At 43.9% G+C, this 23,793-nt stretch overlaps 1 protein-coding gene and 2 pseudogenes across 1 annotated transcript; 2 read left to right on the top strand and 1 right to left on the bottom strand.

The window, feature by feature from the left end:
* Window positions 1-9,058: 9,058 nt before the first annotated feature.
* On the bottom strand, window positions 9,059-12,437 carry LOC136495902 (uncharacterized; annotated as a pseudogene).
* Window positions 12,438-12,855: 418 nt separating this feature from the next.
* On the top strand, window positions 12,856-18,886 carry LOC136498182 (sister chromatid cohesion 1 protein 2-like). Its single transcript, XM_066494139.1, has 15 exons — window positions 12,856-13,244; window positions 13,870-14,338; window positions 14,420-14,460; window positions 14,654-14,700; window positions 14,960-15,021; window positions 15,100-15,195; window positions 15,284-15,433; window positions 15,554-15,813; window positions 15,893-16,085; window positions 17,059-17,195; window positions 17,277-17,683; window positions 17,759-17,795; window positions 17,881-17,905; window positions 18,001-18,133; window positions 18,502-18,886. The coding sequence occupies exons 1-15, from the start codon at window positions 13,112-13,114 to the stop codon at window positions 18,610-18,612; spliced, it is 2,301 nt and encodes a 766-aa protein (XP_066350236.1). The 5' UTR covers window positions 12,856-13,111; the 3' UTR covers window positions 18,613-18,886.
* Window positions 18,887-20,520: 1,634 nt separating this feature from the next.
* Window positions 20,521-23,369, top strand: LOC136495901 (pentatricopeptide repeat-containing protein At4g38010-like; annotated as a pseudogene).
* Window positions 23,370-23,793: the final 424 nt, after the last annotated feature.

The raw sequence follows: 23,793 nt of genomic DNA, 5'->3' as shown, positions 1-23,793 counted from the left end.
ACAAAGGATTGATCAAATCATCGACTCGATAGCAGGATCAGCTCTGTTATCCTTTCTAGATTGCTATTCAGGCTATCATCAAATATCCTTAAGAGAAGAAGACTAAAGCAAGACTTTGTTCATTACACCCTTTGGGGCATATTGCTATAAATCAATGCCTTTTGGGCTAAAAAATGCAGGGGCAACATATCAAAGAGCAATTCAAACTTGCTTGGGGAGTCAAGTCGGAAGAAATGCAGAAGCATACATTGATGATGTAGTAATTAAGATAAAAGAACCCGGATCATTGATAGAAGACATCGAGACTTTCAAGAATCTAAAAGCATGGCAATGGAAGCTAAACCCCACAAAGTGTGTTTTTGGGGCACCATCAGGACAACTACTCAGGTTTCTAGTCAGTAACCAAGGAATTGAAGCAAGTACAAAGCAGGTTAAAGCCATCATGGATATGAAACCTCCAAAGAAAGTTAAAGACATACAGAAGCTTACAGGATGTATGGCAGCACTCAACAGATTCATCTCCCGACTAGGAGAAAAAGGGCTACCTTTCTTCAAATTATTAAAAAAGGTAGGAAATTTTGAATGGACAGAAGAGGCAGAAGAAGCATTCCAAAAGTTAAAAGAATACTTGGCATCATCACCAGTAATGACACCACCAAAAAACAAAGAGGACATGATGCTATACATTACAGCAACCAAGAACATTGTTAGCACAACAATTGTGGTTGAGAGAGAAAAACCTGGACACGCATACAAAATGCAAAGACCAGTCTATTACATAAGCGAAGTACTAACAGAATCAAAAGTGAGATACCCACATGTGCAAAAACTACTTTATGCAGTGTTGATATCATCAAGAAAGCTGAGACATTATTTCCATGAACACAAGATTACAGTGGTAACCAATTTTTCACTTCAAGACATTCTACGCAACAAAGATGCAACAGGTCGGATATCAAAATGGGCAGTAGAACTCGATGCTCTCAACCTAGACTTCAAACTAAGAACAGCAATCAAATCTCAAGCATTATCCGACTTCATTGCTGAATGGACAGAAATCAGTCAAAAAGAACCCAAACCAATACTTGATTATTGGAAAATGTATTTTGACGGTTCCCTAAAGTTAGGAGGAGCTGGAGTAGTACTATTCATATCACCAGAAGGGAGACAGTTAAAATATGTGCTACAAATACTTTGGCAGGCAACTAACAATGAGGTAGAATACGAAGCATTAATACATGGTCTAAGAGTTGCAAGCTCGCTTGGGATCAAAAGACTACTTATCTACGGTGATTCAACTATAGTAATCAATCAAGTCAACAAGGATTGGGATTGTACAAAAGATAATATGGATGCGTATTGTGCAGAAGTCAGATAATTGGAGAAAAATTTCTAAGGGCTCGAAATCCATCATGTACTAAGAGATTCCAATGTTGCAGCAGATGTGCTAGCCAAATTAGGATCAGATAGAGCAAAAGTACCACCCGGTATATTTGTGGAAGAACTCACAGCCCCATCCATCAAACAACTCGGAAACACAGAAAAAGAGGAGACAACAGATCCAATGGAAATAGATCAAGCAAAAGGACCAGACCAGTCAAGACAAATCATGATCATACAAAGTGATTGGAGACAAACATACATTGATTTTATCAAAGAGAAGAAACTATCCGAAGACAAAGCAGAAGCAAAAACTACATTCTGGTGGGGGGATAAACTGTACAAAAGAGCAGCATCATCAGGAGTACTGCTTAAATGTGTTTCGACAGATAAAGGAAAGAAAATCTTAGACAAAATCCACTTAGGATGCTATGGAAATCATGCAGCCTCTAGGACACTAGTCGGCAAAGCATTCAGAACCAGTTTCTATTGGCCAACAGCACTCAAAGATGCAGAAGAGCTCGTCAGAATATGCAAGAATTGCCAAATGTTTGCTAGGCAATCACATGTGCTGGCTCACAACTTAATATGCATACCGCCATCTTGGCCGTTCTCATGCTGGGGGATGGATCAAGTCGGACCACTCAAAAAAGCAAAAGGAGGTTTCGAATACATATTTGTGGCAATCGACAAATTTACAAAGTAGATTGAATACAAACCTTTGGTCAAATACAGTGCAGAAAAGGCAGTGGAATTCATACAAGACATCATGCATAGGTTCGGCATGTCCAACAGAATAATCACAGATCTTGGTTCACCATTTATAGCAAGAGAATTCCAATACTGGGCAAGAGATTGTGGGATAGAAATCGACTTTGCATCAGTAGCACACCCACAGGCCAATGGACAAGTCGAAAGAGCAAATGGACTCATATTACAAGGTTTAAAACCAAGATTATATGAAGATTTGAAAGATTATGGTGGAAAATGGATCGACGAATTACCAAAAGTAGTATGGGGTCTGAGAACCCAGATCAGCAGAGCAGCTAGATACTCACCATTCTTTCTGGTCTATGGATCAGAGGCAGTACTACCAGCCGACTTAATATGGCTATCTCCAAGAATAGAACAATATGAAGAAGGTGAAGTAGAAGAAACAAGGCGGTTAGAAATTGATTCAATAGAAGAAATAAGAGACAGTGCAATCATACAAAATGCAAGATATCAGCAAGGGTTACGAAGACATTATGACAAAAGTACTCAACCCTGATCACTAAAGCCAGGGGACTCAATACTATGACTAATCTAGAAGAAAGATGGATGACACAAACTACTCAATCTATGGGAAGGACCCTTCATCGTGAAGACAGCAACAGGACCCAGCACATATGAGTTGATGACTCCAGATGAAATACCTGTAAAGAACACTTGGCATATCAGCCAGCTCAAAAGATTCTACAATTAAGTACAACAGATTGTACTCAAGTTTCAAGAGAAATAAAACAGAGATTATTCAAAAAGAATAGCTTCAAATATGAGCCCTATCCAATGGACAGAACCAACCCGTAATCAGGTTAGGGAAAAAGGGGCTTCCCTGTTAACAGTCAACCCGAAAATGGTTGCGCTACACGAGCAATCTTGTCACTCAACCATATGGATATGGTCTGACTGACGGCCAACGGCCAAATAGCTTCTTGGATAAGGAGACCCAAGCTAGCATTTGTCACTCTACCATAAAGAGATGGTACGACTGATAGCCCTATCCAATGGACAGAACCAACCCATAATCAGGTTGGGGAAAAAGGGGCAGCCCTGCAAACAGCTTAACCTAGAAACGGTTGTTGCTATACGGGCGCAATTGCTTACCCCAAGAGCTGATATGATTGCTTACTTACCCTGCAAACAGCCAACCCAGAAATGGTTGTGCTATATGGGTCCGGTCACCTACCCCAAGAGTGGTACGATCGAATACTTTGCCCAAGAAGCGACACAAGCACTCCAACAACTCGGTCACCTACCCCAAGAGTGGTATGATCATCTACTTCGCCCAAGAAGCGGCCCAAACACTCCGACAACTCAGTCACCTACCCCAAGAGTGGTACGATCGACTACTTCGCCCAAGAAGCGGCACAAGCACTCCAACAGCTCGGTCGCCTACCCCAAGAGTGGTACGATCGACTACTTCGCCCAAGAAGTGGCACAAGCACTCCAACAACTCAGTCGCCTACCTCAAGAGTGGTACGATCAACTACTTCACCCAGAGAGGGACACAAGCACTCCAACAATCTGGTCGCCTACCCCAAGAGTGGTACGATCGAATACTTCGCTCAAGAAGCGGCACAAGCACTCCAAAACTCGGTCGCCTACCCCAAGAGTGGTACGATCAACTACTTCACCCAGAAAGGGACACAAGCACCCCAACAATCTAGTCGCCTACCCCAAGAGTGGTACGATCAACTACTTTGCCTAGAGAGGGACACAAGCACTCCAACAACTCGGTCACCTACCCCAAGAGCGGCACAATCAACTACGTTGCCCAAGGAGGGGCACAAACACTCCAACAACTCAATCATCTACCCCAAGAGTGGTACAATCGACTACTTCGTCCAAAGAGCGGCACAAACACTCCAAACAACTCGGTCGCCGACCCAAAGAGTGGTACGATCGACTACTTCGCCCAAGGAGCGATCTACAGTACAAATCGGTTGATTACACCAAGAAAAGTATAATCAACTCCATCAACTCTACTACATCACAAGAAGAAACAAGCTATGGCAAAGCAGAAAAAAGCCACAAGGAAAGATAGGGTGAAACTTTTCCATATTATTCAAAGACATCTCAAAAGAAAAAGAAAGACAGGTCGAAGCCTACTCATTTCAGTCAAAGACAAATTCAAAAGCAGGACAAAGCCTGATCATATTTTCAGAGACAAGTATATATTACAAGAAACCACAAGTTCATTACACAAAACATCTAAGGAACCTAGTGGCGGTAGCAGCGGCATCTCGGACATAGAAGAATAGATAGAGCAGCATGATCATTACCAACCAAGCATAAGCCCAGGGGCTGCTCAACCTCACACACCAGCATATCTACGAATGAAGAAAGAATTGAAGAAGAATTTTCCTACTCAAGGCAGAACCACAACCAACAAACAAGGTATTTATAGTAAACCAGAGGTAAATAAGGCTAAAGATCACAAGAAAGAGAGAAAAAAAGAACAAAAGAGCAAAGCAACAAAGGTGAATAGTGCCCAAAAGCAAGATTCCTAACAAAAAGTAAAAGAAGACGCTCACTCATGGCTATACAAAACCCATCCGTGACCAGCAAAAGACAAAGACCAAAGGAGTACAAATCAAGACCCTTCTTTCGGCTTCTTTTCAACAGAAAAGAACCTAGAGAAGGCTCGGAGGCTGCAAGTACCTACCACAAAAAAACATATTTTCAAATTTTTTGACCCTCTAGCTTTTTTGTACCAAAAAAACAAGAGGCTCGGGGGCTACACTCAATGAGTGCAATTTTTGCAAAATTGCACTCGCTGCACTCAAAGAAAAAAGAACCTGGAGGACATCAAGCAAAAGTGCACATCAGCCAAAAGAAGAATCAAAGAAGACCATCTCAAGATTTCACTTCAAGAAGGACCCGGATCAAGACTACAACAACTCAGCCCTTGAAGCTCAATCATGAAATGCTTGGGGGCTTGTCGATGGGGAACCCTATGGGCCCCCCATAGACCATACTGCAGGGAGGTAGGCCTTGGTAACAAGGCCTACCGCCCAATCGCTAAGAAGAACGCGGAGCAAAGTAATGTGCAAAACCGAAACTCCAACTTAAACTATACAAGGAAAGGCGCCCGAAGCATAGCTTAGGACTCTGGCCTTGTATACGAATAGGACAAAAACAACGCCTCTTAGCGCCTGGACTATAAAGGGCTAGCAAGGGTACCCATTGTAAGAGGAGAACGGATACCCGATACTCAGAGTAATACAACACAAATAGGCTAACGCCAAAACTGGACATAAGGTTATTACTTGACCAAGTGAGGGCCTGAACCAGTATAAATCGTGAGTCTCTTTGCGTAACCGTCAAATTACACTATTCACCGAAGCCCGAACAACTGTCCCAGGTACCCCGGTGGCAGGCTATCGGTGGTAAAACATCGACATACCTTATGTTAGTGTGCTCTCAAAGACTAACTAAAGAGCCACACCAACCAAGCAAGCAAGCTCTCACAACTAGTTACACTAAAGAGCTAGTCAACTAGTTTGCGATAATGTAAAGAGAGTGATCAAGATAGTTATACCGCCGTATAGAGGAGTGAACCAATCAATCATAAGGATGAATAACAATGAAGACCAATCACCTCGGAATCAAAGGATGAACACAATGATTTTTACCGAGGTTCACTTGCTTGCCGGCAAGCTACTCCTTATTGTGGCGATTAACTCACTTGGAAGTTCACACGCTAATTGGCTTTACACGCCAAACCCTCAATAGGGTGCCGCACAACCAACACAAGATGAGGATCACACAAGCTACGAGTAATTCACTAGAGTACCTTTTAGCGCTCCGCCGGGGAAAGGTCAAGAACCCCTCACAATCACCACAATCGAAGCCGAAGATAATCACCACCCTCTGCTCAACGATCCTCGCTGCTCCAAGCTGTCTAGGTGGCGGCAACCACCAAGAGTAACAAGCGAAATCTACAGCGAAACACAAACACCAAGTGCCTCTAGATGCAATCACTCAAGCAATGCACTTGGATTCACTCTAAATCTCACTATGATGATGAATCAATGATGGAGATGAGTGAGAGTACTTTGGCTAAGCTCACAAGGTTGCTATGTCAATGAAAATGGCCAAAGATGTGAGCCACAGCCGGCCATGGGGCTTAAATAGAAGCCCCCACGAAATAGAGCCGTTGTACCTTTTCACTGGGCACACTGCGCTCTGACCGGACGCTCCAGTCAAACTGATCGGACCCTAGACTCAGCGTCCGGTCCACTGATGGACACCACATGTCACCGGCTTCAAACTCTATTTGTCAGATTTCAACGGCTTCGAAGCTGACCAGACGCTCCAGCAAAACTGACCGGACGCTGGAGCCTCAGCGTCCGATCGAGTACAGTAAGGGTCAAAAACCGGTTTTCCTCGACCGGACATGTCCGGTCCACCTCGACTAGACATAGCCCAGCGTCCGGTGGTAAACCCTAGCCACTGTACCGCCAGTCAGCGCGACCGAATGTAGGCAGTCAGCATCTGGTGCTTTTGGATCTAGCATCCGATCACTTGACCGATGCTGGCATCTCCTCCATTCTCTTCACCCTTGTTCAACTATGCTAACCACCAAGTGTATCACCTTGGGCACATGTGTTAGCATATTTTCACAAATATTTTCAAGGGTGTTAGCACTCCACTAGATCCTAAATGCATATGCAATGAGTTAGAGCATCTAGTGGCACTTTGATAACCGCATTCTGATACAAGTTTCACCCCTCTTAATAGTATGGCTATCAAACCTAAATGTGATCACACTCTCTAAGTGTCTTGATCACCAAAACAAAATAGCTCCTACAAATTATACCTTTGCCTTGAGCTTTTTGTTTTTCTCTTTCTTCTTTTCAAGTTTAAGCCCTTGATTATCGCCATGCCATCACCATTGTCATGTTATGATCTTTATTAGCTTCTCCACTTGAGGTGTGCTACCTATCTCATGATCACTTGATAAACTAGGTTAGCACTTAGGGTTTCATCAATTCACCAAAATCAAACTAGAGCTTTCACCAAGTTGGATAGTACATGAATGATTAGCCAGTGACCACATTGATGCTCTACTGAGTACCATACCTGATAATCGATATTAGACTGTACTAATTACCATATCAGGGGTCATTTAAAGAACGTGGGCTGTTCATAAAATGACTTCATAAGATAGGAAGCAATAACACATATCCAAACACAGGAGTTTGTTCAAACAAAATCCAAAACATGTAAGCATGAAGAAAAGGAAAGGAAAGAAAATAAATAAATAATACTAAAAAAGTCTCCCAAAAATCCTCGGGAGAATTCCTTCATTTTCATCAAAATTTACAAATTTACCTCACAGCCATCAAATAAATTTTGTGTTTCCTTAATTGCCATTTCCGTTAAGACCTATGAAGTTACAGTCGCTGACAGCTGGGCCCACCATTTACCTTCATTATGTTCGCGTCATCCCCATCCCTGTCGCCGTGCACTCGCCGCCGCAGCACGACGCGATGGCTGGGTCGCCATCCCCGAGACCCTGAGGCCCGGCAAGAGGCGAGCTGCGATGCACACAGGGCAGCACCGAACACGTAGCAAAGCGAGCTATGAGCTCGCACGCGTGGATGGCGACGAGCGGGCATAGGTCCAGCGATGACTGGCTAGCGGCGGAGCCGGCTCACAATGAGGCCGCGGCGGCACGGGCAGACCTCGCGCAGGGAGCAGCACGAGCGGACCTCGCGTGTGCCAGCGAGTTGGGAGTTCGCATGCGGGACACCATCACCGGTGCATGGCAAGGCCGCTTTGGTGCCGGCAGACCTCGCGCGGACAGCGGCGAGCGGCACACGAGGAACGAGATGACCAGTGGTCCAGCACGCGGCACCAGCAAGGTTGCGATGAAGCAAGCTAGGCGCTCCCGTGGGGGCAGCGACATGCTATTGTCGTGTCTCCTCTGGTTGGTAGGGCGGCGATGCAGGGACGTCGGTACGGGGTCTATGCATCGGGTCACCAAGGCGATGCCACAAGGCGTTGACCATCGAAGCGTCGAGGCGAACGTGCGGGTCACCGATCTGATTCGATCCGGCGTCGCTCTCTGCATCGAGGTGTCGGACCTAGGCGGCGTCTGCGTCGAGGGTCGAGGGTCGGTCCTGGGCAGCTTCGGCATCAGGGGTCACGTCTTCCGCATCGGCCATCGAGGAATCTAGACGATATGGGAAGCAAAAGTTTCACGCACGCATTGTCCTCTTTCAAATTCTAGGCAGCGGCGCTGGCCAGCAGCAACAACGACCAAGCCTTGGCCACACATTAGCACGTGCACCTCACTATGCTGGGCGGACAGCCGCAGACTTGCAATGAATCAGAACCAATGCGTGCTAATGTAATCCAATCCACCACCCGTATAGAACCAGTTATGACGGTTTGGTTGACAAACCGTGAACAGGGATAGCTAGGGAACCAGGAAACACCATTCCGTTTCATCAATGGCAGTGAAGGGAAGAAATTATATATATAGATGGCAGCTAGGGAAATAATATCTAACCATGTAACGACAATGGCAATGAGGGGATCAAAATTTTCAAAAAGATGATAGTGAGGTAAATTTGGAAATTTTGATGGCAATAAAAAAAGTGCTATAGATTTTAGCGGCAACCAAGGAATTCTCTCAAAGGTTCCGTTCGCTGGTCTGAAATTTAGCTAAAACTGACTAAAAACACTGTTCTGACTGAATTGTTGTAAGAGAAAAATACCAAAATTTTTCTAGGCACTAGGCGAAATCTAGGTGATGACCCCTAGCCTAGCGACTAGTCTAGCCTAGGCTAGCCTAGGCGATGCTAGGCGTTTTGCCAATTTAGTATAATATATAATATATATAGCATAATATATATATTTATATAGCAGAAATCATGAATAATTTAGATAGACATACCTTAGATCCTTAGTCCTTACTTGTAGTTGATACAGAATAACATAAGTGATGTTCCTTACTTGTAGTTGATGCAGCAATGCTCCAAGTCTCCAACAGTCCAACTGCAATGGAGAAGAGTAGAAGACAACAATAGGCAGTAACAGAGAACATAAAATGGATAGAAGACACACATTACAACACATGATTCTCAGTTCTTAGTTCTCACAACACAAAACACAAGCACACATGACAAAAGCAAGGAGTTCTAAGATCACAAAAGCAAAGCAAACATGACATGAGGCTGTCTCACACTTCTTCAGTAGGGTTCATCTAATCATCCATCACATAGTCATCCTCATCTTCATCAAACTCTTCTTCTTCGGACTAGAACTCTTCTCCTTCATAAAGCTCTCTCACCCTTGCACTTCTACGTAGCTCTAGTTGTTCTTCTGCTCCCACTGCATCTCCAAGCACAGACCAAGGTATCCCTGTACCTTCCATGAGTTTCTCATCTTCATCATCTCTAAAAACAATTACTGCCAAATCATCTCCATTCTCTTGGAGGAAACTTTGAGCTTCAGTTGTATCATTAGACAAGAGAACATCAGTAATTTTCTTTGACTTGATCTTTGCTCTCTTATTAAGCAGCCTGTTGTTGAATTGAATGTAGACCAACTTATTGAGGCGGTCTACAGTAAGCCTATTTCTCTTCTTAGTGTGCACTCCATCAAACCCACTCCAATTTCTTTCACAACCAGAAGAGCTTGCTGTCAAAGATAGGATCCTTGTAGCCATCTTCTGTAGAGCTGGTGTTTCAGTTCCATACAGCCGCCACCATGATGCTGAAATAAAAAACACACTATTAGTTAGTAGTTATAGCAGATTTCTTGTTAGATGAACACAACAACAGCCATGTATAATCAGGAAATAACTTTTACCTGGATTATAATCAAAGTTTTCAAAAGTCCTTGCAAGCTTCTTGCTAAATGGTCCTTCTCTACTCTGAAACTTCTGGAGTTCAACATTGGCAGGTTGTTCTTGCATTTCCTCATCATGATAATAAAAAGTCTCCACACAACTGATAAAACCTTCTATTATTTTGGGGACATCAAAGATTGATGGATCAGCATAACTGTAGTGTGGATTCAGCAAATTCGTTGTCAAATGCAATGGAGAATCAAGTCTTCTAGCCATCTTCTTCCCAACAATGTCAATAACATCCTTGAAACGGGACTCAACATTGCCAAGTGCCTCTTTGATCTGTCTCTTTGCCTTCAATAGTTCTCCATATACGAAACCCATGGATGGCTTCACATCTCCATCAACCAAACGAAGAACTTTGAATAATGGCTAAAAAATAGCCAATGTCAACTTCACATCCTTCCAAAAATTTGGATTCAATATAGTTGTTGTAGCATTTTTTCCCTTTTGTGATTTCACATCCTTCAGTGAGTCCCACCTACTATGAACCACCATCTTTCTTAGCTGGTCCTTCTCTTGTATGCTTTCCAAAGTCAGAAAGTTTGAAGCAAACCTAGTCACTCCTGGCCTTACTATCTCTCCCCCCTCAGTGAAGTATCTCATGCACTCTAGTGTTCTTGTGTGCCCATAGACAAATATGGTGAATGCCTTTGCTTGGTCAACCACCTTCTTGAACCGAGGAATGTTGCCAATTCCTTGGAGCATCAAGTTGATTATGTGAGCTACACAAGAGGTCCAAAAGATATGTGGTCGCTTCTCATGCAGAAGCTTCTTTGCTCCCATGTTGTTAGAAGCATTGTCAGTCACAACTTGCACCACATCATCCTCACCAATGTCCTCAATTGCTTTGTCTACTAGTTCAAAGATGACTTCACTTGTGTGTGACACATCTGACATCTCTTTTGAGGAAATAAAACTGGTTCCATCAGCATAATTAGTGCACAAATTCATTATGCTTCTCCTCTTCTTATCTGACCAAGCATCGGTCATAATAGAGCACCCATTCTTCATCTTCTCGGCTTCATGTTCTTGCAGCAAACTATTGGTTCTTGCATATTCTTCTTCTAGCAATCTCCCTCTCAGGTCAAACATAGTTGGCGGTTCAATTCTAGGCCCAAATTGTCCAATTGCTTCACACATTTGCTTGAACTCATCGTTGTCACAAGCATTGAATGGTATTGCTGCCAATGTTACAAAGAAAGAAAATTAGTGCATTACTACAGCAATAGGTAGTAGCATAGCATCCAATGAAATTTGAAATAAAAAAACAGCAAGGAAATTACCATGGTTATAGGCCCATCTTGCAATATATTTATGCACCTCATGTAATCTTTCTTTCCAAAGTTCCTTGTTCAGCTTTTGTTGAGTCAAAGATTCAGATTTGGTTGCTGTAGGATCAATAGCTTTTGTCCATTTGTCCATGGGGCCTAATTTGTGAGGTTCTGAACTTCCAACACAAGTGACTTCCTCTGAGGTTCCAACCCTAGATACATGAACTTCCTCTCTAAGTTCCATCTCACGAACAGTCTTCTCCTCCCTCTTCCTTTTTGCTTCATCTAGTGCTTTCTTGCACTTTTCTTGAGCCTCCTTTAACTTCTCTTTGGAGGTCTTCGTGCCCTAGCATTTCTCTGCATTCTTTCCTTCCTGGGCGATATGCTGCTTCAACCGATAAACCCCTCCAAACATGACCTTGTCACAGAGTATGCACTTCACCTGGTCCTTGTTGTTCGGATTAACAAGAACCCCAAACACCCATCCCACATCATCTGAGTTCCTTCTCAAGACATTTTCTCCCGCTGTTGCACTTCCAGAGTCAGGTTGACCCTCTGTTTCCATCATCTGAACAATCAACAAATTACAAACATACACATGCAATCAAAGCAATCAGCCAATCAGTATATGCAATCAGATTTCAGATTATAGAAATCAAAGCAATCAGCTGTAGGCTGTAGCAATCAACCAATCTGAGTTTCAGAACATGCAATCAGATTTCAGAACAAGCAATCAGATATAATGATATATACATGCATTACTACAATAATTCACAGATTCATACTTCAGATTTCAAAAATAGAGGAGAGGAGAGCAGCAGGAAAACAGAGCAGAGCAGTTCAAGGGAGCAGAGCAGAGCAGGGGAGGACATACCTTCGGCTTCGGGCGTCGGCCTTGGGAGCTGGGGCTCCGCCTGAGGGAGATGACCGCCGGGGAGGGTACTGGGCGGCGGGGAGTTGGCCGGCGGGGAGGCCCTTCGAGGCTTCGATGCGGGGAGGAGGACGAGCTGGGAGGAGACCGGGGAGGAGTGGAGGAGGATGAGGTCGGAACGGACTGGCGGGCGGGGAGGAGCGTCGGCGCCGGCGGAAGCTGCTTCCCCGCGGAGAGGAGCGTCGCCTGGCAGCGGAATAGCCTCGCGCGGCACTTCGGTACCCATATGCGGCCTTATCCGTCGTGCGCGCGGCAATTTCCCCCCGGCGCCAACCTTTCGCGCGCGCACTCGCCGGCCGCCGCGTAAAATTTTGCGCGCGCTGCGGGCCGCCTCGAGTCGATTCCGCGCCGCCTAGGGCTTCTGGGCGCTGTCGAGTCGCGCGGAGGCGCCGCCTAGGCGCTCCCGTCGACTTGAGGGGCAACTACCCCCCTAGTCCAGGCGCCGGGCCGTAGCCTAGCGACTAGGCGCGACTAGGCCCGTCGTAGTCGTCGACTTTCAAAACTTGGAAAAATACTGCTCCGACTGAAAAAAAGAAGTCGAAAAGCCAAATATGAGATAAGCTTGATAAGCTGAACAGGGTCAAAATCCTCAACGTCTCAAAACGAGGGGCTGTCACGTCATGTTGCACACGCCCGCGAGCCGTTTCACTTCGCACAGGTCTCCTCCCTCCTCGGCTCCTCCTTTCCTTCCCATTGAAGCGGCTTCCCCTCCCTCTGCTTTCGTCAGACACCCCCCAGAAACCACACAAAAACCGCGCAGCCGGCCACGCCCCCACGCGCGGAGTGCTCTGGTTTTCCACTCACGGTGCCCGCTGGCGAGCCAGAGGCCGGGGTGGGCGCTTGCATTGCCGCGGCGGCGCTCGGCGTTTCTCGCGAGCGGTTACGAGGGGGGCCGCGGAGATGGTCCACTCTAACTCCAACGCTCTGCTGTGGAAGAAGGGCCCGGTCCGGACGGTGTGGAAGTTGTCGGCCTGCAAAGAGTCAGAGCTCAGCCGGGACAAGGTCGCGCGCACGGACATAGTCGCCGCCGTTGGTAAGGACTCCATGTCCACTCCTGCAATGCGAGAGAAATCCCCTTTTTTTCATTGGTTTGTTGGAGTAGTTTGTGCACAGATAAGGGTTGGGCCAGAGGGGGACCTTCACTAATCCAGTAATCTGTGATGTTGGTTTGGAACAGTGGGAGAAGCGGGGAGAAGGGAAGGGTTTATGTAGGAGTTTAGGTTTAAAGGCCGCTATGCGAGGGGAATTTGGGCTCGAGAACATGGGCACGAGGGGAGGAAGGCTCTTTGTGTGTTTGGTGCCTTTTTCCTGCGGTGTGGAGTTTGTGTAACTCAGATTTGTCATCTCAGTCTTGGTTGTATCTTTATAGACGGTTTTGGCGAGTGCAAGGTTTGAGGGTTTTAGGTCAGGGAGGGTTTCATTGATGCCATTTGAGCATAATCCCAACAATTGGGTGTGCCATACAGACTTACCATGTCAAGCAATTCACCCATCTGTCTGCCAACTTATAGCCTTGAATTGGATGATGATCTGTACAAGTGTTGGTAGTGATGTTGATATAAAGGGGGCACCTTTTCTTTTTATAAACCAAACTATCTTGTTCAGGAATTCTCCTAATGGGTTTGTAACGCTATCGCTTTTCATTTCACCATTGGCAGATGAGATTATTTTGGATGTGCATGGCGAACATGGACTTCGCCTCGAAGTACTGGCAACGCTTCTGTTTGGAATTGTTAGGATATTCTCCAAGAAAATAGACTTCATCCTCCATGATTCCTATGAGCTTCGTCGGTCATTTCAACTAAGTCAACTTGCTGAACCTACTGTGCCAAGTGGAAGGTTGACACCCAGAGTTTTGAAGCAAGTGAATAAAGATGTCCGTGTAGGAAGGTTAGTGGTAGGCCAGCAAAACACCGGCAAAGTAACAAAAACTGTTCATGCTGTGAGAACAACTGAAGTCTCTAGTGCAATATCAAGTGAAGGCCACTCTGTAATGGTAGAAACAGAAGTTACTGTAGGGATATCTGTGGTAATCAAAGAAGCACGTGTGCCAAATGGTCTGCCAACCTTCACAAGACCGACAAGATTTGAGCTTGACTCTTTTGATTTGGGGATTGATGAAGATACGTAAGAATTCCTGGTCATATACTAGTCTCATTATTACATGGAACGTGGTTTCTTAGCTATACTCTCAACCTTTTTTTGCAGAGACGATGAAGGTGATGACCACCATCAGTCGGCACACCAAGGTAATAATGTCACTACCATTTGCCTTTACTTATATTGTTCTGTTCTCATCGTTTTTGTTTTATTGGGATACTTCAACCAGACCTCTGCATTTTGGACCTAGCAATGCATATAATTGAAAAGTTGCAAATATGTGCCTGTTTCCTTTTGATTGTTAAACATTTTATACATACCCTGCTTTGTTTTTTTGTATAGATATTGTATTGAGAGATGAGAGACATCATGCCCCCTATTTTTATGAGGTACGCAGCTCCCTCTCCTACAATCTGGGCGGTCACTTTGGTATGTGCATGCACCCACGATGCATGTGTGGTGTTAGTTTTTAATATATGTAGTTCCAAGTTAGTTTCATCTCTTTCATGAACTATTTTGCAAAATAATTAGTTAATTACACTCAGCTTCATCTTAGACATGTGGTACTCTTTGAATTAAGATGTAATATTGCTGGCTTCATCTTATTTCTTTGCAAAACTAAACCTTAAAGTTTATTCAATGGTACAGCCTTATCAGATGACACCATGTTCATATGCTGTTGATTCTGTTTGTTTTATGCCGGAATACATGTAAGCACCCGAGCTTCCTCCTAATGATGCTAAAAGAACGTTATGTCCTCTGGATTTCTGAGCTTCCTTGTAATGCAGTGCTCTTCCAAATAATATTCTAGACTTCACTGAAGGGGATAAACCTGAAATAGAAGACAAGGATGCTGATTCTGCTTGGTTCACACCATTGAAGGAGTAAGTATACTTGCTGTTGCCTTCCTGTCCTTAACAGCACAAGAGCACATTTCTTCTCTTGCTGATTCCTAAAATGAATTTGTAACAGTGTTCTTCCACCTGAGATGATGGATATGGTGGCTGAAGCAAAGGATCTTGCAAAGGAAAGCAAAACTGGGGATAATTCTGTAAGAGAAGTGAACACGGTTGAGAATAATGGGGGTTCTGATTGTACTGTGATTTCTATCCCTCTGCAAGAGTGAGTAAAAGCTACATTTTTTTCCCACAAATTTTCTTTTGGTACAGCTAATCATTTACTTCAAGATCTTTAGGTCGTACTGTTAATAGATTTTGATCAGATTAAGCATGTTTGAAACAGAAATCAAGAACTGCAATACTCTGATAATGCTCTGGAGAATATGGCTTGTGGAAGTCGGAGTGCAAATTACACAACTGAAGCATCAGAAAATGATTCACTGCTAGGAAAGTTGAATACTGCCGCACCTGCAGCAGGATTTCCAGAGCTTGGCAATGACACTGGAGAAGAGTCACTTGAACCTCTTGTCATAAGATGTGAAACAAGGGCAGATAATGAGTTATCACCTTCTACTCCAGAGCCTTTGCAAGAGGGTATCCCAGGTCTGTTTTGTGACCAAATTATCTGCTCTACTTATGGTCTTAATCATACTCATTATGGACTTCTTTACTTCTGATCCAGGGCCATCCTCTTCTTCTAGATTTGGGGTTAGGACACCAGCTAAAACTGAGAAGAGCCAGGCTACTAGAAAAAGAAGATCATTATTATACAATAAGCAGGATTATATACAGACGGAACGAGAAAGTCAGCGGAGGGTTAGGAGAAAGTTAACTTGGTCATTGTTTGATGATGAGGGCACCGTGCTGTCAAATGAGTAAGAACAACTTCTAGCTTGCTTGTTCAAACTCTTTCACCAGTTGCAATACTTGTACTTGATTGTTTGAATATGTTGGTGTAGTAGCTATTGTTACCTTATGCTGTCCTTACCACCTTAAGCTGGGTTTGGGCATATCTGATATATCTCGGCACACATTTGTCTTTCATATATTTTTAAGACAAGTTTTTTTTTGAGGGAAATACAGTAGGGGAAACCCCTACTGTGGTAATATATATAAATATATAAAAGAGTAAGCAAAACTGTACAACAGAACCATCAAGGGGAGACTAAAATACTTTACAACAGGCTATTTGGCCAAAGGGAGAGGCTGAGTCTAAGAGCAGGCTTAAATCTGTGAAAATGCATATCTCATAGAAGCTTTTTGGTTGGAATTTCCAATTTTCCATAAGAGGGCTTGGGATATCTCATACAAGCTTTTTGGTTGGATTTTCCATAAGAGAGCTTCTCTGTATCTTTTAACAGGGAACATGTCTAATTCAAACCATAATCATTGGATAATGTTTAGGAACATAAAACATTTAGTTTGAGTATTAAAAATCAACATGGCAAAATAGCTTTCATTCTAATTTCATGCCTTGCTAATTCAAAATCCCGAAAGCTGGTTTGTTGGTGTTTAATTATATAGCCTCACTAGGGTTTATCGGCCACAGTTGAGTGGACCTTTAACTGCTACGATTTTAAACCAAATGAAGTGATTCAAGAAACCTAACCAAGTCAAACAAGCCATAGACGTTTTCTCATTGAAGTTTTGTTCACTTCGAACACCTGAATTGAATGGCAGGGGGTTTTGTTTTCCATATTCTTCATTTTCCTTTTTGTTGGGACTAGGTAGATGGTGGTCTGCACTTTCTTCGAAGTGATATCAGAATATTATGGACCGTTCCATGGTTCCACTGAACTGTAAGATCTTATTATTTTGGTAATATATTTTAGTTACTTCTTATTGTAGGATGTTGAGAGGAGCAATAGAGGATGCAAGTGATCTTGTGCAGCAGAGAAGGAAGGCGCCTCACACCCATCTTGATATTTGGAGGGTGGCAAAATTGGGATCTCTGCCATACACCTTCATGGATCCACTGATTCCATGTAGGTCACTTATTTATCCTTCATTAGGTGCAATTATTGATGTAACCTTTAATAACTGAGTGTGTCCTCTTATTTTGACAGATCAGACTTCAATCCCCCTTGCACGCGGTACTGCACCAGAGGCACCTGAAAGTTCATGCGAGGAATCAGTTAAAGCCCGGAGGCGTCTTTCCTATGAACTTTCTGAATCCATCCATGCTTGCAAGGATACTGGAAGCACAGAACGAGAAAGCATTTTAGATGCATCAAGAAAGAGGAAACTGGAAGAGCCTATTGAGGAGGTTCCTGTTGACTGTCAAACAGAAAGTTGGCCTGTTCAAGACGAAGTTTGTGCATGTAATGAAGATACAATCAAAGAGAAGAGCACTCAAGTCAAAGGAGATGAACCTAGCTCTAAAGCACCACCGAAGAACGGACTACATGAATCAGAAAATCAAATTCCATTGCACATTGAAGCACTGAATGCTGCTGTAGATAATATAGATGAGGTAATCTATGCATCAAACCCGCTTGATAGAATCGTCTATGATTTACGATGCAAACTAATGCTTTTGAAATGACAGGATATTCTTGTGGATGAAGAGCACTCCAGAGATGAAGGTTTATAGAACTGTTATAGCTTGTGCTTATGCTGTGATGTTTCTTAAGTTTGCCAGGCTCTTATATGCACATTGCTGTTTTGCAGGTTTGCAGAATTCAACCAGGACTAGGTAGCTAATGATCTTGTTCTGTTGCTTAACTATTTCCTTCCTGCTTCTGGCCCACTAGTCTGTTGCTTATCGCTTATCTGAATTTACTAATTTAGGAAAATAGCAAGTCTCCTCCATCAGCTATTCCTGGACCAGAAGAGAAAGGAGGGAACTACTACTTTAAGTCTCAGTCAAGTCCTTGAAGGGACAAAGAGGAAAACTGCAGCATCATTCTTCTATGAAACTCTGGTATGGTTTCTGTAATTTCCTGCTTGAATGATAATCTGTGTGACTTCAGATTTCTTTCTTGAAAGATGGATCTGGCTTTGTGTTGCTATTGGGTAATGATAATTCAATTTCTGTTCATATTTCCGTTCCAACCCTGAGCTATTCTTTCCTTTCTTGCGGCCAAATTAAAGTATAAACTAATCAAAAAATGGGATGCTGTGAATCTTGGGCATCTCATTTTCTTCATTTCATTATCTTGGGCATCTCATTTTCTTCATTTCATCCATCATAGTTCCACTCTGTTCACCAGAAATTATCTGTACTTTGCAGCTTATTAGTATTAGTAAATAGTAAAATCCTTGTATCCTTGTGCATGTTTTTGGCTGCAGGTTCTGAAGAACCGTGGGCTTGTTGAAGTTAAACAAGAACAGCATTATGATGATATCATACTCTCAGCGACTCCAAAACTTGAAGCAGAGCTTCAGCGCTGCAGGAACTAATTGTCAGATTAACTTAGCATGCTCCTTTGTTTAAGGCGAGTTTTATGGCCAGACCTAACTCGGTATTATCTATCTCATGTAGTATCTTTTAGATGGTGGTTCGAATTCAGATGTATATATGAGCTGCTCATGGGCATGTGTATGGGCGTTAGCTGGTTAGGAGCATAGGATATGTTTGAGTTAATGATTTAGTTCTAAATTAATGAGAGATGTTTATCATGGATACTTTCTCTAGTGTTGAATGTTCGATGGCATTTGTCAGTATCGTTTCATACCATTTGAGTATTCTCGGGCAAATTAAATACAGTTTCTTTTCTGTCCAGCATGTGGAGTCAATTTAATTTTCGGAGCTCGTCATGCTGTTAAAATTGCCAAACACATTTTTTTTGAGCCTGCCAAACACATTTATGGTATTTGGTTTGAGGTCACTTCATCTTAGATGATGTGGTGTGCATCTTGAGTTGATTTCTCAAATTTGGTGAAATGATTTTATTTTTCATATTAGTACAATTATTAGCTTATAGATCCGACGTCGATGGCAAGAGTATTTTGATAAATTGTTCAATGGTAAGAATATGGACACAACCTTTCAGTTGGATGACTCTTTTGATGACACCAATAGGCGCTTTGTGCGGAGAATTCAAGAATCTGAGGTCAGAGAGGCGTTGAAAAGGATGAAAGGAGGTAAGGCGATAGGACCAGATGGTATCCCAATCGAGGTGTGGAGATGTCTCGGGGACAGCTATAGTATGGCTAACCAAGCTGTTTAACCATATTTTTTGATCGAACAAGATGCCTGATGAGTGGAGGAGAAGTATATTGGTACCGATCTATAAGAATAAATGGGATATTCAAAGTTGTACTAATTACCGAGGAATTAAGTTGATGAGCCATACTATGAAGCTATGGGAGAGAGTTATCGAGCATCGCTTGAGAGCAATAACGCAGATCTCTATGAACCAATTTGGTTTCATGCCCGGAAGGTCAACCATAGAGGCCATTTTCTTAATAAGACAAGTTATGGAGCGGTATAGGGAGAAGAAGGACCTACACATGATTTTTATTGACTTGAAGAAGGCTTATGATAAAATACCAAAGAATGTTATGTGGTGGGCTTTGGACAAACATAAAGTCCCAACGAAGTATGTCGGGCTCATTAAGGACATGTATAACAATGTTGTGACTAGAGTTCGAACAAGTGATGGAGACACGGATGACTTTTCGATTAGGATAGCACTACATCAAGGGTCAGCTTTAAGCCCTTATTTGTTTGCCTTAGTGATAGATGAGGTCATAAGGGACATACAAGGGGACATCCCTTGGTGTTTGCTTTTTTGCGGACGATGTAGTGCTAGTTGATGAAAGCCGGATAGGAGTGAATCAGAAATTAAAGTTATGACGGGAGACTTTGGAGTTCAAAGGTTTTAGACTCAGTAGAACTAAAACTGAGTATATGAGATGTGACTTCGGCACTACTATTCGGGAGAAGGAAGATATTAGTTTGGAAGGTCAAGTAGTGCCTAGAAAGGATACCTTTCGACATTTAGGATCAATGCTACAGAGAGACAGGGATATTGATGAAGATGTTAGCCATAGAATCAAAGTAGGGTGGATGAAGTGGCGACAAGCATCTGGTGTCCTATGTGACAAAAGGGTACCACAGAAGCTAAAATGTAAGTTTTATAGGACGGCAATTAGACCTGCTATGTTGTATGGTGCATAATGTTGGCCTACGAAAAGACGACATGTTCAACAGTTAAGTGTCGCGGAAATGCGTATGTTGCGTTGGATTTGCGGTCATACAAGAATGGATCGAGTTCGGAACGATGATATACGTGATAGATTAGGGGTAGCACCAATTGAAGAAAAGCTTGTCCAACACCGGTTGAGATGATTTGAACATGTGCAATGGAGATCTCCAGAGGCACCGGTGCGTAGTGGAATCCTAAGCCAGGATAGTAACGTGAAGAGAGGTAGAGGAAGACCGAAGTTGACTTGGTTAGAGGCAATAAAAGGAGACTTGAAAGGATGGAATATACCCAAAGAATTAGCCTTAAATAGGAGTGCTTGGAAGACAGCTATTTACGTGCCTGAACCTTGATTGCTTCTGCTGGGTTTCAATTCTAGCCTACCCCAACTTGTTTATGACTTAAAGGCTTTGTTGTTGTTATTGTTGTTGTTGTACAATTATTAGCTTATGAGGAATGAGGTGAGGATGTATCGACCTGTTCGGGCTATTTCATTTCATAAATCAAACAAAGGTTATTTCATTCTACTGACCAAAGAAAAAAAAAGTGAGAAATGAGTAGACGATGGACTTGCCCATTTCGTTCCTTTTTTTTCTACATGTGATTGTTGAGAATTTTTGTTCTGATTCTGAGACGAGCAAGCACTTCCAACTTTTTTTTACGAAGCAGAGAAAGCGATCATATGTTCACTGAGAATGCCTTTACTATAGTGAATGGTTTGTGATCAACGGTTGTAATGCCCTTGACTCCTTGGGCAGTACTCCCTCCGTTTCAATTATAGGTTGTTTGACTTCTTTAACCTCAAATTTAACTACTCGTTTTATATAAAAAAAAATTATGTAAACATAGTTAAATTTAAGTTATTTTTAAAGAACTTTTATTAATAAAGCAAGCCACAACAAAAAAAAAAAGAGATATTTTATATAATTTTTTTAATAAGATAAGTAGTTAAATTTAGGATAAACAAAGTCAAACGAGCTATAAATTGGAACGGATTTAGGTCTATTTGGTTCGCCTAGTAGCTACTAAATTTAGTAGTTTTTAGTCACTTTAGTAACTTTTCAACCAAACGCTATGACTAAAAGCTATTAAAAGAGTTTTAGTTCTCTCTAGTAACTCTGAAGTTACTAAAAATAATTAAATCGTTTAATAGCTACTAAAGTTTAACCAGACGCACCTCCGTACTGCAGTAGAGGCGTAGAGCGGCTCCAGCTTAAAAAGCCAACGAAATCCTCGCCCTTAAGAAGCCACCGTAATCTTCAAGCTCCAGTTTGCGGGTTTCCCTCCAAATCAGTGACGCCGCTATGCCGGTCTCCTTCCTCCGCGCCCTCCGCTCACCCCCTCCCGGTCCCGGCGGCCTCCCTCCTCCTCGCCTCCGGCCTCGCCGCGGACGCCGCCCTCCTCGCGCATTTCGCCAGGCACCTCGCCTCCGCGAGCTCGCGCCTGCGGCCTGCCCGCGCACGCTGACGCCTTCCGCGCCGTCGCCCACCTCCGCCCGCACAGCGCGCACCCCGTCAACGCCCTGATCTCCACCTTCACCCTCGCTGGCGACCCCTCGACTTCCGCGCCTCGTCTCGGGGGTCTCTCGCGTCCCCGCCACGCGCGTGCGGCTCCACGGGTATACACTCCCCGCCGCTCTCAAGACGTGCGCGCCGCTCGAGGGGATCGGCGAGGGCCGGCTGGCGCACGCGGTCGCGGCGAAGGCTGCCAGGCTGGGTTCCTCGGGCGACTGCCCGCCAGGAACGCACTGGCCACGCTCTACGGCGCGTGCAGGGATGCGAGGAGGGCGTTCGACGAATTGGCGGAGCAGGACGTCGTGTTGTGGACCGTGCTGTTCTCCGCCTTCGTCAGGGGAGGGAGGTTCGCGGAGGCGCTCGGGGTCTTCGCTGAGATGGACGTCGCGCCGAACGAGGTGACGTTGGCGACCGTGCTCGGGGCATGCAGGAGGCTGGGGCGGTGAGGGCTCGGAGGGCAGTGCACGGTTGGTATTTCAAGCGGGAGAGGGATGTGAGCCTCACCGTCGGGAATGTGGTGCTGGATATGTGTATGTGAAATGTGAGAAATTGGATCCCGCCAGATGGGTGTTTGGCGGTTTTCAATTGAGGGTCATTGTCTCTTGGACGGTTATGATTAGTGAATTGGCAAACCGCGGACATCAGGGGTGAAGCCAGATAAAGTTCTTTGGACTGTCCTCTCAACTTGTGCGAGCTTGGGCTCTCTGGAGTCTGGGAGGTGGGTGCACGAGTATGTAGAACATAAGGGTATCCTGTGGGATGCACATGTGGGGACTTCAGTGGCTGACATGTACGCAAAGTGTGGATGCTTGGATATTGCTGTTTCAATCTTCAATAAGATGCCCTTCAAGGTGTCCTGGAATGCAATGGTCAATGGGTTTGCATTGCATGGTCATGCCAGGCAAGCTGTTGAGTGCTTTGACAGTATGATTGCTTCAGGTTTCCCTCCTAATGATGTCACTTTCATTACTGTCCTCGGTGCTTGTTGCCACTCTGGTTTGGTTCAAGAAGGCCGTCAGTTGTTTGAGTTGATGACAGTCATACAAGCTCTCTCCACAGGTAGAGCATTATGGTTGCATGGTTGATCTTCTTGGCAGAGCTGGCCTCATCCATAAAGCATGCGATGTGATTAAGTCTATGATGATAGGACCTGCTGTTTTCACATGGAGAGCCCTTTTGAGTGTATGCCAAGCTCATGGCCTGGTGGTTTTCTCACGTCAGATTCTTATGCATGTTCATGACTGGAGTCCTCTGGTAGTGGGGTTCTATGTTCTTCTCCAATGTATATGCCATAAAAGACGGATTCAAAGATGTGAGGAAGGTCTGAGGGCGGAAGTCCGAATAAGAAATGCATAAGGAACCAGGATCCGGTGTAATTGAAGTGAATGGCAAAACCGGTGAATTCTTAGTTGGACAAAAGAATCGTTTAGATATTGATGAGATACAGGCTGTGCTTTCTATACTAATGAAGTAAATACATTTTGAGGGCCTGTAGTTCTTCCAGATTATCGATTCAGAAGACCCATACAATATCCTACTTTATTGGTCTCCATGACAGTACATAAGATCGAAGTGGTTATTGTGTTGTGCTACCAAGTACCAAGTCTACTTTACTTGAATAAAATGCTTCGGATGATCATGGTTAACTGTCAAGGACGTCAGGTCCGAGACTCGCAGGACCCCGGCTACGGAGTTCATAGCCGCGACCCGTGGTAGCTGGGCGAGGTTTTGCCCCTCAGCTCTAGTCGGTTTGGAGGAAGAAGAAGAGAGAGTTTAGGTAATAGTTCTTGCTTGATTCTTATTCATCCTGATTATTCTCATATATAGGCCATTCGGCACTACAAATTGGAGCTAATTGCTCATAATTCTAAGGCCTTGATCGGCTATTATTTCCTTCTAGTCCCTTGCCATTTCTTCCT

The sequence above is a fragment of the Miscanthus floridulus genome, chromosome 12 (genome assembly GCF_019320115.1).
Source record: "Miscanthus floridulus cultivar M001 chromosome 12, ASM1932011v1, whole genome shotgun sequence".
Taxonomy (NCBI): Eukaryota; Viridiplantae; Streptophyta; class Magnoliopsida; order Poales; family Poaceae; genus Miscanthus; species Miscanthus floridulus.
Note: the sequence above shows the minus strand (reverse complement) of the source record. Positions and strands in the feature narration are given on the sequence as shown.